The sequence below is a fragment of the Triplophysa dalaica genome, chromosome 19, assembly GCF_015846415.1.
Source record: "Triplophysa dalaica isolate WHDGS20190420 chromosome 19, ASM1584641v1, whole genome shotgun sequence".
NCBI lineage: Eukaryota > Metazoa > Chordata > Actinopteri > Cypriniformes > Nemacheilidae > Triplophysa > Triplophysa dalaica.
In genome coordinates, this window is record NC_079560.1 from 8,736,370 (window position 1) to 8,752,722 (window position 16,353).

General features: G+C 37.4%; 2 protein-coding genes and 1 long non-coding RNA gene across 7 annotated transcripts; 2 read left to right on the forward strand and 1 right to left on the reverse strand.

Annotated features, from left to right (window-relative positions):
• The first annotated feature begins 6 nt into the window (after window positions 1-6).
• On the forward strand, window positions 7-2,824 carry capslb (calcyphosine-like b). 3 transcript variants are annotated; one of them, XM_056731804.1, is made up of 7 exons: window positions 7-177; window positions 369-516; window positions 704-881; window positions 969-1,178; window positions 1,345-1,380; window positions 1,469-1,509; window positions 2,283-2,824. In XM_056731804.1, exons 2-7 carry the CDS (start codon window positions 380-382, stop codon window positions 2,284-2,286), a joined length of 606 nt encoding a protein of 201 aa, XP_056587782.1. In that variant the 5' UTR covers window positions 7-177; window positions 369-379; the 3' UTR covers window positions 2,287-2,824. The 3 variants fall into 3 exon arrangements, with proteins under 3 accessions (XP_056587782.1, XP_056587780.1, XP_056587781.1); XM_056731802.1 differs by having other exon boundaries at window positions 1,345-1,469; XM_056731803.1 differs by lacking the exons at window positions 1,345-1,380; window positions 1,469-1,509.
• On the reverse strand, window positions 2,645-15,949 carry il7r (interleukin 7 receptor). 3 transcript variants are annotated; one of them, XM_056731800.1, is made up of 9 exons: window positions 15,894-15,949; window positions 6,589-7,114; window positions 5,647-5,758; window positions 4,690-4,832; window positions 4,430-4,575; window positions 4,192-4,342; window positions 3,895-4,006; window positions 3,740-3,812; window positions 2,645-3,652 (listed from the first exon to the last, which is right to left on the reverse strand). In XM_056731800.1, exons 2-9 carry the CDS (start codon window positions 6,656-6,658, stop codon window positions 3,308-3,310), a joined length of 1,152 nt encoding a protein of 383 aa, XP_056587778.1. In that variant the 5' UTR covers window positions 6,659-7,114; window positions 15,894-15,949; the 3' UTR covers window positions 2,645-3,307. The 3 variants fall into 3 exon arrangements, with proteins under 3 accessions (XP_056587778.1, XP_056587777.1, XP_056587779.1); XM_056731799.1 differs by lacking the exon at window positions 15,894-15,949 and having other exon boundaries at window positions 6,589-6,757; window positions 6,987-7,550; XM_056731801.1 differs by lacking the exon at window positions 15,894-15,949 and having other exon boundaries at window positions 6,589-6,760; window positions 6,987-7,550.
• On the forward strand, window positions 8,006-10,492 carry LOC130408317 (uncharacterized). The gene is made up of 3 exons (XR_008904737.1): window positions 8,006-9,475; window positions 9,707-9,837; window positions 10,021-10,492. It is a non-coding gene; the product is annotated as an uncharacterized LOC130408317 (long non-coding RNA).
• Window positions 15,950-16,353: the final 404 nt, after the last annotated feature.

Genomic DNA, 16,353 nt, shown 5'->3' on the forward strand with positions numbered 1-16,353 from the left:
GTACGACGTTTGCTTAGCAGCTAGTAATCATTAAAAAGCTTTATTTAAAAAGCGAGCTTACGTCGAAACGCCTTGTGCACCTGTAGCAATTCTAACCAATCAAATCAAAGAACTCGTCTCTATGGAAACCGCGGAACGCAAAAGCAGGAAAAGCGAAGAAGCGCAACGGAAATCCAGGTAATTTGATCATATTACGAATCTTTATTTTAAGTTATAAACTGTGTATCCTAGCTTTAGCATAGTATTGAATATGAGCGAGGTTTTTAATGATAATGATTTTGTGAAGCGTATGTTGTTATTTTTTTTTCAACTCTAACGTTTTACTCACGCGTGTGTAAAATTGCCTAAAAACATGTACTCGACGTCAGATTGTATTAAGATGGCAGGTACGGCAAGGCATGATCGAGAGATGGCAATAAATGCGAAAAAGAAGCTGGCGGAGTGTACAGACCCCATTGAGCGCCTGAGGCTGCAGTGTTTGGCACGAGGCCCCTCGGGCATCAAGGGACTGGGCAGGTATGATGTGCTTTACGTGCTTTACTTATGGCATATGCTTTACTAATGTCATATGAACATTTGGCTATAATATTCATTTAAGATCAAAGATAAACTATCAGCAAAGTTACTTTGAAACGGATCAAACTGATTTTCGTTTTTTTATACTGGTTTTTGCAGTATAGATATCTGAGTTTATTATTTGCAGGACTTTTAGAATCATGGATGATGACAACAACCGCACACTGGACCAGAAAGAATTCCTGAAAGGGCTGAATGACTACGGGGTGCTTATAGAGAAAGAGGAGGCCATCAATCTCTTTCACCGCTTTGATAAGGATGGCAGTGGATTCATTGATTTTGATGAGTTCCTCATCACACTAAGGGTAAACACACTGAAGAAATGTGTTCTTATTTCTCTTCTGCAACATAATTTCTGCAATCTGCTCATGTTGTTTTAATGTCAAATGCAGCCGCCTATGTCTAATGCAAGAAAGGAAGTTGTGTTACAAGCGTTTAAAAAGTTGGATAAGACCGGAGATGGCGTAATTACAGTTGAGGATCTGAGAGGAGTGTACACTGCTAAATACCACCCCAAATATCAGAACGGCGAATGGACTGAGGAGCAAGTATTCCGTAAATTCCTGGACAGTTTCGATTCTCCAAACGACAAGGATGGGAAGGTACGAGAACAAAAAACAACAATATCTGTTTTTATACAGAAATAATGGCGTAATAATACTGCACAAAGAGTTGTAGATTTATATGTTCAAAGCGATTCTCTCCTAGCATTATGTTTCTGTCCTGCAATGTTTATTTTTCATTATGCTGTATGTCTTCGTACATCAGGTCACAAAAGAGGAGTTTTTGAATTACTACTCTGGTGTGAGTGCCTCCATTGATACAGACGTCTACTTTATAGTAATGATGAGAAACGCATGGAAGATTGACTAAACTTCTACATCTGTTTTAGGGTAAAGAACAGAAACGGATCCAACTTCAGCAAAAGATCCAGTTAAACAACGTCATAACTGATGTCTTGACTCTATCAACCCTGTTTAGTTTTAAGCTCTTAGATCATGTTGTGTTTAGATACAACATTTAACTTCAATATTTTTCTCTTATTCAGAATAGCAGAATGTACCGTAAACATTTTTTGCTATGTAACATTATAAATAACATACCATGTCCTATTTTATAATACATAAGCACCTTAAATATAAGACTTCTTTATTATTTCAGAAAAAAATCACATTTTCAAAGAATCCTATTCTGTTTTACTTAGTATGGGACATCACTTGTTGTCTTAAATGCACCTGGAACAGTTTTGACAGGGTCAAGACTTAAAATAAAGTCGCGTATTTACCATCGGTGTCTAACAACTATTAACTTTGGGTTTCTGGGAATCTACTCCACACAATCAAACGTCAGCCGACTACTAATACCACAACAGTGTTTCTCACTGCAGACAAGCACCTGCATTGTACTGTTCTATTCTCAATCAGCCACATCATCTAAGGCAAACAGGTGGTGTGGTATTGTTGCCAGACTTCGGGTATTGTGCATCATCTTCTTTTGGCTAATGAAAGTCTTTTGCAGATGCTTGGATCCCAATGTGAGAAACACTCGTCAATTGTAATCTGTTGGAAATTCACACCAAATGTCTTTGTTTGTCTGGGTTGGGATTATCCTTTTGGTTGACTTTTGGCTTGTCCTCTAGGTGATCAGGGTTTCTGTTACAGCTATTTATTTGTTTAATAATAATGCTTTGTCTTTGCTATCTACAGGTAACAAAAGATGAATTCTGGAACTACTATAGTGGAGTCAGCGCCTCTATCGATAGTGATGTGTATTTTATTTTAATGATGAAGAATGCATGGAAGCTATGAGTGTTTATGCTTTTAAAAAGGTTTATGATTTTTTTAATTATTGAGACTGTATTCTGATACCTGTGAAATTTAAGGTTACAGTACGGTTGTAGAGTGAAACTATAATTTGAAAGGATGAGCAATACAAACACTGTAGAAATATGAATAGTTTAAATTATGTGTTATTGATAACAATGTTTAGTGTAAAATGCCTTGCATGTTGAATGCTTTTGCTAAAACTAGTGTGATGTTGTCTTGTGATTCACAAAGATAGATATGCAAATAGTTATGACAGATTTTATTTATAGGCTATAGTTATACATTTTGCAAGTTAAGTCACATGCGTACTAAATAGAATTTAAATCGTACAAATATATTCTACTTTCATGCAAGTTTGAAGGGCTTATACAGATGTAATATAGTATAATTAATGCAAAATATTAAATACTTTGATTGCTTAAGTCTTAAGTTTATTAACATTCCTGATACACATAGTATATGTCTGTATATGCCACTATACATAATATACACAATATTCAGATTGCTACAGATAGATGCTAGACAGACAGACAGACAGATAGATAGATGGTTATGAACACCAACGTTAGCAGCTGTTATTTAGGTCTGTGATGACTTGAGAATTATGGACTGTATTTGGGACCACTTCTGTCCATTGTATTTTGGGTTTAGTGCTGTACCAGAAACTGCTCTAGGAAAAGGCTTACATTCATCCATCACCCAGTGGAGTTTATATATATATTCTTACATATTTTCATCAGTGCCCCAAACTGGATATAATAGTAATGTCTAAAAAGGAAAATTATCTGTGAGCACATCTCAAGCGGTCTTCTTTGCTTAACATCATATACAATCTTGGTTACACCTTGAACATGTGAGCAGCATAACCTGTAAAGGTCTTTGATTTGCATGTCTTAATCCAGTCTTTATTGCGTTTTGAAAAGGCTTGACATTGTGACATAAGCTTCATCTTTACATTCTCTTTGAAGGGTCGTTACACCCTCAGATACACATTTTCTTTCTTCAGGAAAATCGGATTCACTTGACAATCCGATTTTCAAGTGGGACTGCTCTCTTGGAAGCAGTTCCGCCACATTTGTGTCCATTTCACACACGGATGTAGAAAGAGAATCCTTTGAACTCACTCGACTGTAGCGGCGTTCATCCAGACCCTCCTGAAACTCCTCAGCGGTTGGCTTTTCATCGACGTAATCCACGCGGTGTATGAAAGTGTCTCGGAAAATCTCAGGGCTGAAAATGAAAGGAAAACCCTAAAGAGAACATAATTGATGAGTTGCATTGCAGGCCTCCACATTGGAAAAATTTACCAGAAGCGGTAAATGACAACTGGAAATTACCTCCCTCCCTCTTTGTATTTGTGCAAGGGTGGTTTTGGGATGTGGGATGTTTGGTTTCATGCAGTTTTTTATGCTGGGGGGAGTAAAACAGTTGGTAAAATACCATGTTTTAAGTTATGACCCATGATTCTTAACTAATAGCAACATAGACTCACTTTGTTTTCCAAGTCCAAGTCCCAAGACAGATGATCAACAGCAAAAATACAGAGAATATGATGAGGATCTCAATGACTATTGGAGGATCAATGTTTCTTGTTTTGCCAGGAGCTTCAAAAACATGTCAATGTTAAAATTATAATCACACCTTTCCACCATTAAAGCAATAGTATTGGAACAAACCTTTCAATAGCTCAAACATAAATCAATCCGATTCAGATTATGTTTTATTTTACTAAAAGTTTCACACATATCTAACTAATAAACTTCAGCTACTTCTCATGTAAATTACTCACTTTTAATAGTGAAACTGGCTTTTGAACTCCATTCACTCCACATGCCTTCAAAATATCCCTCAGGTTTTGCTCTAACTAGAATATTATAAACACCAACGCCACCAAGTTTATCCCTGCTTATAGTTATATTCTGCAGTTTGGTATTAAAATCCTGTAAAGAAAAAGAATTGTTGTTAAATATGTCAATGCACTTTTTTTTCAGGAGAGGTCATATGTATAATGAAAACGGTGTTTGTACCAATATAGGAACAGTACTTTCACTAAAGATCTTCACTTGAAAAAGAGGATTTTTAACATAATCATGATTGTGTTGAATTGACAAGAAGCCTTCCTCTGCATCTTCTATATACGTGGCCAACAATATTTGAGGGGCAGGTATTTTAACTGTAATGACAAAAAAACGAAAAATTACATATGATGTATATCTCTAGGCCCGAAATATGTTTATACAGTAATTTAAAAGACATGTTATAACTATAATAAGAAATTTGTTTTTACCTAATTTTGGCAGCTTGAGGTTGGTCTTGACATATTCTCCTGGTTCAATCCGGAGGTCATATGTTGCCAAAATGGTCAAATTTGGAAAAGTAAAGTCCTGTGGTCCCTTAATTGCATTTGTACAGACAGTCTGGTGTGACATACTGGAAGAAACAAATTGAAGGGAGCAGTTTTAAGGGGTTTAACGAAGACAAGATTTATTTAAACACAAAACAAAGACCCACGATGGGGTTAAAACAACAATAATGATAACTTAGCCATGACAGAACAAAGACTAACTGAAAATGGACTAAACTAAAACACACTTGACAAGAGCTATAACGCCACAATATACTAAGACTTAACTTTGTCTTGACAAGATAATCCTTAAAGCATACAGAGACTCAATTTCCTTCATTGACTACAGCCAAACAAGCGCAAGGGTAAGTACAACACACGAGCACAGGACAACAGACTCAAGGATATTTTATAGGGAGACAGACAAAGGATAATAAACAAGGGAACAGGTGTAGGGAATCAAACACTCAAGGAACGCTAACAAGGAAACGAGATGGAGGGAACAGAGACGAGGACCAAAAAGAGGGTATAGAAGGTCGAAAGGTTCAAAATCTCTCTCTCCACATAAAACCTAAGGCTTCGCCATGAATCTGTCACAAGACCAAGAATAGACATGACATGATAAGGTAGACTCATGACACAGACTAAAAAGTGAAATATTTGTTATTTGTCATTCAGTCAAAGCCAATTCACTGATCCAAGCACAATACATTCAAACAAACAGACCTTCAAACAAACAGACCACTATCAGATTCACTTATCTACTCAATATACTCAGCTGCAGACAGATATTTTCAAATAAATATAAGGGAAGTTTTCTAATCAATAAATCAAAAAAAAAGAAAGCAATACATTTCTTTACAGAAATATGTTTGTCTGAAATGAAGATGATTTCATTACCAGAGTGTTAATCTGACTTCCTCGCTCGGTTCGCCACTCAGAGAACAGGAGAGACTGCTCTGTTTTAACGTCAAATTGGATGAACAGGTCACATCCTCGTCATCTAAAACATCTTTTAATAAATCAGATGGAGAAAATCAGTTTTTCTTGTGGAAAAAGCATCACACTTTCCACCAAACACTAAAAGGTGCTTTAATGGTTTTTCACAGTGATGCAACAGAAGAACCAATTTTGGTTCCACAAAGAACCATTCACTCAAAGGTTCTTTAAAGAACCATCTCTTTCTTGCCTTTCTATAATCTGAAGAACCTTTTTTTAGCCACAAAGAAGCTTTTGTGACGTTCTTCGGACGATAAAGGCTCTTTATGGAACCATTTAGAGAAAAGGTTATTCTATGGCATCGTGAAGCACCTTTATTTTTATGAGTGAGGGCACAGATGTTTTGTTAAAGTTATTAAACCAAAGGACAGGATGATGATGCATACAGGATTTAAAAGCAGCCTCTTCCGACGTAACCCCTTTAGCAGTCCTCCTCTGCTATTAATCTCTGCCTCCTATCTTTTGCATTTATATTCAGCAGTATTGTCCAGGGGAGAGGAAAGAGGGGGAGTGGGTGGGGAAGGTTTTTAAGTGGGAAATCAGAGGCTGAAGCAAACAACCGCACCGAGGGCAGCATGTCAAAACTGTTTACCACATTCATATTATACACTACATGGGCATATCTAGTGAAATTATTATCATACAATTTTAACCCAACTGGCTGCACCCAATCGACACAGTCATACAGAGAAAACTCAGAGATTTGTACAAAGATCCATTTAACAGCAACTTTTATAATAGCAACTCACATTGAAAACATCTGAAAGTGAGTAACTGTAGTATACTGCAGTAGTTTATAGTAAATTAAATCAACTATTTATTATATCCACTCAAATGACTTACCATCATCTCCACTTTCAGACAGAATCAAAGGACAGAAAACAACAAAAAGCATCAAAAATACACCCGACATCTCTCATCCAATAATATCCAGCAGTCGCCAAGAGACCCGTCTTCATTACTCACACAAAGTTGCTGACAACAGTGACAGCTTACAGTTCAACTCTTAGTACTACTTTCAGAGGAAGAGAGAGACAGAGTAAGTGAGAGAGAGAGACAGAGGGAGGGAGGATATAAGACATGTATATTAAAAGTGCATTGAAAATTTCAACTGCAGGTAACAAAAAATAATGAATAAGATTTCAAAGAACATAATAGGTTTACATTGTTTAGGTCCTTAAGTAACTTAAGAGATTTACATTTTGCCTACAACTTAAACAAGAAGATAAATCTGTCTATACCTTGAGAAGCAGCTCCTATATAACCATACTGTTTGGAGGAGAGCAGTCAGCAGTTTATTTAGGTCAAACCAGAAGTCGAGAAAATTCGCGCTTCTGTCTGAATCAAAACTCCAAGGTGAACATTTTTCCTGATTCAGAAAGACAAAAATATAGTCTTGTTTATTTTTCATGTTACAGAAAAACAGATTTCAGTAATGCACTGTAATACTTAAACATAAAAAATAATCATCAGATATAAAAAGACAAAACTTGGTTTAGTGCATAACGGGAGTGTAACTCATCCTTAAAACAAATACATGTTAAATATAGGAGGCATGGAGTAAAAAGTTTCATGACTGTTTGCAAAATATGCAGGTAAAAAAGAAATACAAAGTCCTCTCTAAGCACGTACCTTTTCTAAAAACAAAAACATGTGGTAACCAATTCCAACCCACTTCCTGTCGCCTTCAGTAATTGAGTTTGTTTAAAAATGAGGCCAGCGCGTGTCAATCCGTGCTACTACATGGCCTGTAAACAAAATTTGCAAGCCCAACCGAATTAAGACTAAACTACAAAATGTCTTTAAAAAACTTGATTTTAGGGGAATTTATATGAATCATTCCATGTCCAAAGGGTATCATATACACATCTGACCGCCATTTATTTACATAGACATGCCAGACTAGATCATTTCAATATATATTGTCAAGAATGATACATACAATGTTGCACTGTCTACTGTAGTTAGTCCTTCTGTAATGTTTGTTGACTTTATTAGCATTAGTGTATTTCATGTGATTGTGTTGTGGAGAGGTTGTGGTTACCCTGCAGTATATTTGCACCCTTCCTGCATTTACCAGGTCCTTGTTTGCTTTTGTATTTATATATACAGGAACCCAAACATTTCACGCACACTAAAAGCCAAAGTTTGAATCAACTTATCGCCTTTATGTATTTCAGTGCACAGTTTTTCAGTGCAAATACCCCGTGACATACAGTTCTTCACTGACTCACTGTGAACGCTAAAGGCGCTTCAATCTGTCAAAGACAAGATCCTTAGAAGTTCACAGAAATGGCTGTAGTGTGTGGCATAGTAATCCCTAGAGAAATCAAGATCCCACCTTTTATTATTGACAACAAGCTTCAGGCCTTTCAAAACAATGACAGAGTTTGTGCAAATGCTGAAACATCTAAACAAATCTTATGGTCATGTCTGACCGGCAACCACCTAGTAAAACCTACACTGTAACGAATTGCTGTAAAAACTACAGCGTTATTTTACAGAAGCTGACTGTATTTTAAATAATACAGAATATTGCTGTAAAGTGCAATGCATTCTGGGGTCACGTGACGGATTAACTCAATGTACAGAATATTGCTGTAAATTTCAAATCTACAATGGCGGGATGATCTTCAACAGTCGAGATTGGGGTAGTGCGCAAAATGAATGATTCACACCTGTGGTAAGTAACTTATTACGTATTTTTTTTCCATATTTGGTAACTATCATACTGGTAACTTTATATAGAGGTATCTAAATTCGCGGTTCATATTGCTAACCCCGGATTCAACCTCCATCCGCGGGGACCGAAGGAGTCTTGCGGGGTTTCAGCAGCGCCGTCGCGGTAAGATTTCAAACATTCTCCGTCGCTATAGCACCTGAGGACAGAAGTTGTTCATGTTATTTAGAGTTTTTGTTCACACCAGGAGTGAAGGCGGTATGTGACGAGCTACAGTTCATTGTATTAGTAAGTTGACGGTTGTTTTTTTAATGTTGAACATCGCGCACGCCGTAGACTCGGTAAAAGTTACATGCTTCGACAGTTGTGATACCACACTCGCTCGTGATTATTTTGTGGTGTAATTCAAATTTGCAAATGCAGTCATCCGTTAAATCGAGAGACCAAATTAAAATGAGTCACCATAGCTTGAGGTAAGTCGATGTTCACGGAGGATAGCCCGGTAAAGTGATTAATGTACGTAACCATCTAGATATACAGTTTATGTATCGGAGGCCAGCTGAGAGCTTGAGCAAAAGACGTTAGCGACACCCTCATTGTATAGCAGGCCTGTCTCACAAATAGGACCGTTGGAGGGTGGGAGTGAGACCCGTTACAAAATACTATTGTGACAATTTCTTGACCGTGACATCCCTAACGTTAGTTGGATTACATTTCTGTATAAGTACGGTTTTAAGTGTAAGTTACTCTGTTTAATTTGCTTAGAGTTTGTTTGTAGAGTCACTTATACTAAAATGTAGTTAAAATGTAAAATGCTTAAAGATAATTGTATAGTCACTATTAACTATTACTATTGTCACATGTATAATTGTTTGTTTTAGGACACACTTTGCTATGCAGGCCACTGGATGCTGACTACTGAAGGTTAGGTTGTGTGTGACGGTGCTCAGCACAGCTTCATGTCTGGCCTTCCCACTCTGTTCATAGCATGTTACATATTCAATCTTGAGTACCAGGATGGGGCAGCATGTACTTGGAGTCCAATGAAAGGTATTAATTGAACAACTTCCTTACCTGCTTTTTATAGATATGTTAATGTTATATACCTGTTAAGACCTTTAAAACAATATTTCTCAACGAGAGATGCAATTTTTTTGGGCAAATTATTTAGAAGTCTCCCCTATTTAACACTAGCAAGCTGATGATTTAATTCATGTGTTTTAATATAATATATTTTGTACATTTAATATATAACATTTAGTTTTTCCTGACTCTTTGTAGATATTAATCCAGAGAGTGGAACAAGCAGCGTCATCTAAAATGCCAGGATACAGAAGAAACAGGTTGCAGTGAACCCACATGTCGCCGCTCTTCTAAACACAATGATGAATATTCAGTGTAATCGATGAAAAGTAAGAAGCACACACACACACACAGACACACACACACACACACATACACACACACACACACACACACAGATCTCATCATTGAATTACATCATTTTATTATTCTCTGACTGTAGATGTTGTCCTCTGTTTTTCTCTGACTATAAATTGAATATCTAACATTATTCTCTTGTTTCGTTTCCATAGTTCTAGCTACTTGTTGTGCTCTGATGGATCAAGATGTGGACCGTTTTACAGACTCACTTGGGCCTTGTTTTGCAATGTTGTTTCATGATGGTAATGTTGGTTAACGTGTTGTTTAAACATGAATGTTTAAAGAGCCATGTTGGATACTATGAAGTTCTTACTGAATAAAATTATACAACAACGTACACAATTTGTCTGTAATGTATTTTTGTATCAATTAAAAAAAAATAAACACTGTATATCCAGTATGCAAAACATACTGGATATACAGTGATTTATGTATTTCTTCTAAATAAAGTAAATTAAAATCAAGCAATTTGCTGTAAAAAATACAGCATTATACTGTTGCTATTCAAAATTACAGTTTTTCCTGTATTCTGCAATTACAGTAAATGGCTGTAAATTAAATTACAGTACTGTGGCTGTACAATTTACAGTAACTGGCTGGCAACCCTGCTGCCAGTAGTTTACTGTAAATTTTACAGGATTTTTTTTACAGTGTACATATTCAAAATGATGCTGACGTCAATGGTAGCACTCTATTGGGAAATGTAATATAATGTATGGGGTAAAATTTGATTCTTTATTTGCAGCCAAATTTACAGTAAAGCAGTTTTGATGCTGAAATGTATATGAAACAGTTATAAAGTATTTAATAAAGTGTATACATTTACTGTAAACATCATGATTAAACATTATTAAACATTACTACTTGCATTTTAGATCCATAATTTAAGAATCTTAGTTAATTTACCTTAACCTACAAAATCCATACACAAAGAAATATGAGTAAAAATTGCACGAGGAATACCCATAAGCCTTTGCGCTTGAATATTGTATTCTTTATGCTTGGTCATAAAAATAAGAACTGATTTTCTTACTAACTTCCAAAGGTTTACATTTTTTTCAGCGTTATTTACTAACTTCTGTACACTTTATAGTGTATAGAAAACCTTTATTTCGCGATCAATACATTTACTGTATTACTATGAATAAATAAATGTATTATTTTTCAAAACATGTGACAATATGCCCTCAAATCAACTATAATATTAATAATATTATTGTCAAACATCTACTGGACAAACCTAGGTTTAAATCATATATCACCTTTGCCACATCTCGTCTGTTTGTCAACTAACCCTATATTGCTCCCTATATATCACAGCCTATATTTGCAATGCCGTCTAGATGTTTGGGGTTTGAGTAAACTGGCGCAGCATCAGTGTGAGGAGGTGGGGTTCAAGGCTGCTAGTATAAGTGCTCTCGAATGCGTCCGTGGGCGACAACTGTGGTTAACACGCCGTAGCTGAACTATAATCATGTAAGAACAAGAAAACATGCGGAAGACAGCACACTCCACATGTCTGGGTACATTCATCTGGATTTCAAGAAACGGTGAGACATCTTTTCCTTCAGTCGGTGGCAATGACAATCAGTAGAGAAGTCCCGACCGGCTAAATGGCGCATCTGAAAAATCGTCCTTATTCACACCGTGCTGAGACCCCCCCAAAACCCAACCCCTCCCCTCTGAAACCACACTCTGAAGCTGTAGGCCCCTATCTCGCGAAAACATCTCACAATAACAGCTTTAGTGGTTTCCCTGCATATAATGCTAGTCTGTTATCTTTGCTCGGTGCTCCTAAAAGTGTTGTCTGTTTTTTGTCTTTCGTTCTCTGTACTCTCTTCTCTCCGTTTTGGTTGAGGTTGGAATCTTTGTGTTCTCATAAGCATGTGCGTAAATTTAATTTAACAGTAGGAGGTGGCAATAAACATTTCTCGAGAGCAATTTTTTGAAGGGTACACGAAAAATACTGTCAAATTTGATCAATGAAATTTAAACATAATGACTGTTATTGTGAAAAAGATATATAAAAGAAATGTGCATATGTACTATGTTCATGTTCGTGTAACCAAACAGTCAGTAACGGGGACAGATGCTTAAAGGTCTCATGAACTGGCCTTGTTTATTGTTTTATAGTGTTGTATGAGTCCAGTTAAGCAGTTTGCGTGATTTTTACATTCAAAAACTTCAAAATCAAGAAGTAATAGGCTATTTTCTACAATGGTTTTGAGGCCAAGCAAACGCTCGGTTTTATTGGGCGTTTCTCATTGAAGACACTTGGAAGTAAACAACCACGGCTTTGATTGTATAGCTGTTTGCACAGTTGGAGCCTTCTGTGAATTTGGTTTGAGACGTAACGTTAGGTTGCACATTAGCACCATTCACAGTTTTCGCACGGCATAAGTATTATATGAAGACCTCCTGTGATTTATAAATGACATCCCCACATCAGTATTTCATGTGACGCATTCGCACGGGATGATTTTACTCAAATTTACTGACTTCTTTCCCAGATGCGATGGCAATGATTTGTGTATAGTTTGCATAGCCTATAGTTGTATTGCGTTTAATGATATATGACCGTACCTGTCAGCATTTGAGACCAGTGACCCCGAACCGGACAAAAGATCACCGCAATCGCGGGTCTCAAATGTTATGAGAGTTTCCATGATAAATAATCAAACAGGAGACTCCAGGTAACTTATTGATATCACACAGCATCCGAAATAATACCAAATCAGTCTCAATTATTCACAAACCGTGGATAAAACCTTGAAAAGTTATATATGAGCCCGCCAAATCACAATGATGCCGATTCGCACGAGCTTAAGATCACAAACAACCTCTGCAAGTATCACAAATGACTAGAGGGCCCCAGGTAATACTAATCTTGGGCGAATCTCTAACAAGCGATCTCTAACAAAGCAATAGTTCTGCATAGTACAAAAATGTTTTACTCGCATAAGATTTCTGCACCATTCCTATTGGATCTAATATTGAAGGCACAGCAGCACTGCTTTTTAATTTTAGTCATTTCACAAATCCATTGTCGATCTCTGCCTTGTTCACGAAGGAATCCTCTGAGAAATTAAACTAGAAAAAGCACCATGTTTTTCCAACATGAGCTGGAAGGTCTTTAAAAATAACTTAACCAGGGGTCTCACAATATTTAGCTATCTTTAATGCATGTTTGTTTATTGCTTGCTCGCTCCTGGTTTTACGCCACTTGTGTTACTTCAGAATTGTCATGCGCGAACCAGTGGGCGGGACCAGAGAAGTAGTCATTGATATTTTTCTGTGGAGGCAGTGTTCAACCTATCCATGTCGTCATAGAAAGGTGCATTCCAGAACCCGGCATTCGCTGGGCCTGGTGTCAATAACAGATATTATCTCAGAAACAAGGACGTTTTCAGTTCTGACACTTACATGATGTTCGCGTGAATACGATTCCTTCTTATATAACAAAAACTAGGGTTAAGATTGTGATTTTAATTCATGCCTCCTTTAAATGTCATTCGGCTGTTCTGCGTGTCTGAGTGAATTATTTGCACAGTTTAACTTACAACACGAGTGATGGTCGAGGATTTATCTGCGTCTGCACTGTATGAGGATATGAACACATTGGGCCCTATTTTAACGATCTGAAACGCAAGTGTCAAAGCGCAAGTAACTTTGTGGGCGGGTCTCGGCGCTGTACCTATTTTCCTGGCGGGATAAATGGCTCTTGCGCCCGGCGCAAATCTAAAATGGGTTGGTCTGAAGTAACTTCATTATTCATAGGTGTGGTTTGGGCGTAACGGGGAATAAACCAATCAGAGCGTCATCCAACATTCCCTTTAAAAGCAGGTGCGCAAGTTCCTTTATGGATTGCTATTATTATGGCGTATTTACCAGGCGCACGCCAGGAGCGGTTCACAGCCGAGGAGACTGATGTTCTTGTAAGAGCAGTGAAAGACAGAGAAGTTGTGTTGTATGGGGATGGGAGAAACCCACCCAAAATAGCGTCAGTTAAACAGACGTGGGAGGAAATAGCCACAATTGTTTCATCAGCTGGCATCCCCAGGACGTCGCACCAGTGCCGCAAGCGCTACAATGACATCAGAAGACGGGGAAAGTCCAAGCTTGCCAGCATCAATCGGGCACGCCGTGTTACGGGAGGTGGATCTGCCTCTACTCAGGACCTGACGCCAGCAGAGGGACACCACAATGATTTCCGTCATCTCATGTGTTAATATTTTTTTAGTGACACAATTTATGATTTGCAAAAATAACTGTTGCATCTGTGTAGATTACATGAGCAAAGTGTATGCGCGTTGTGCACGCTATACATTATGGTCAAGCATGCGCCCTTAAAATAGCATAATGAACAACGCGCAACGCGCCACTGACTTTAGACTAGGTTTTTTCTGGTCAGTGGCGCAATTGTTTAATGGAACAGCAAAATAGCACCAGGGATTGTTTGCGCCGGAACACGCCTCCTTTTTTGCGCTGAACCGCCCAGGGAGCGCAAGTTCATTCACTAGTTTAGCGACGTGCTTCTGTGGAGGGAAAAGCGCGCTTTGCGCGGGTGCAAAATAGGAATGACACATGCGTCGGTGTACAAAGTCAATTGCGCTGGGTGCAAGATAGGGCCCATTAACTTAATCTCCAGTGTTACTCTCAGAGTTTATTTTACGATCGTTTTATTGTTTGAGTGAAGCTATTTGCAAACAAGCGTCTTCCCAAAGACCCCTCAAAATAAAAGTCCAGTTAATTTGAACACTCAGACAAAACATACAGTAGTGTACTATTGTATTTGCTATTGAAAATTCAAAGTGCCTTTTTAGTAAATTGATAAACACTGTATACTATAGTAAAGTTCAAAAACAATATATTATTATTTTTTACTACAGTTTACTACAGTAAATAATATAGTATACTACAGTAATTTATGTGGACAAATATTCCACTATTATATAGTAAAAAATGAGAAACACAGAACTTAGAAATACTAAAACAAATGTAGGTAATCTAAATTCTACACAATTATATTATATATCATTCAAATGAAATATATATTTAATTATCTTTAGACAAGTAATTTTTGTACTCGGACAAGTGAAAGACACATTTACGTGTCCGAAAGACAACCACATGACAATGCTTAATGTAAAGCCCTGAAACATGCAAACACACACAAACTGTAGAAATTGCAGAACATCACGACTGTGATGTGCAACACTCCTAAAAATAACTGTGCTTTCCTCTGTAGTGCAATAGAAGAACATTTTTCTTTCTCTCTGTTGCAGTACTCTCTTCAATGAACACTTTGCCAGTTTGCCAGAGTTTATTGGTGGCATTCACACAAGTACTACACACCAGGACGTTCCCCAAATTACCTCAGCAGAGATGTGTGTTCACAATGCATCCACGGCACAGCAAATCAAGTTAAAGAAACCAAAAGAAATACACGAAAACACAGCATGACATTCACATAAACCCCCCTGGTGAGATACTCTGTACATACAAACAATTAAGGTCTCATCTCTGCCTACAGCGCTTTACATTAAGTCCTCGCGGCAGCCATGTAGTGGAAAAGATTCGACATTAAACAACAAACAAACACACAAAAAATAACTCTAGTCACGCCTGGGCCTCCTCTCTAGGTCATGACACCCTCCCTTGTCGGGCGGCCGAGGAAAGCGTCATAACACAAAAAGTAGAAAAATAAGAAATAATAAGAGCAATGGATAGGCCTTGCAGAGCCAAAGTAGCCGTTGCCATATTGCAAATGAAAACAAAACATCTTTATAATAATTACATTAAAAACCCTCATCCCACATTCCTCAATTATACGACCCGTCTCAATAGTTTAATGAGACCCGCCTATGTGCACCTTCGCACATGATCATGAACAACAAACTCCTCCAATTCCGGCATGAACATCCGTCTACTTCGGAAGTCAAACTGTTATAATATACAAAAATTACAACCTTCTCGTACATATTAAAACCAACATCCTATTCACTATAATAAACAGGCGGGTTACCTTTCCGATACTCCCTTCCGGGAGTTTCACAGGACACGCACTATGCTACCCGATCCGTCCCGGAAACACGATTTGTTCCGCGCATGCGCGAACACGGGTCTACTTTTTTATGTATAGATAGTTTTTATTAGTGATTCTCTTTTTTTGGCAAAATATGTCACGGTTAATATACATAGTTTGACACAACCGGAACCATAACAACCATACCGGAAATATTTTTTTATAAACTCTTTATTGAAAATTGCATTTAGCATCAAAACACATTAAACAAATTACAATTTGTAATGGTTTGGAGAAATGTACTGAACGAGGGATAGGCTACACTACCCTGTTAAGAGCGGAAAATAGTCTTTTTTTAATTAATTTTGTTACTTTTTTTTAATACCATTGAAAATACAATATTAACATTTACATTTACATTTAGTCATTTAGCAGACGCTTTTATCCAAAGCAATTGGGA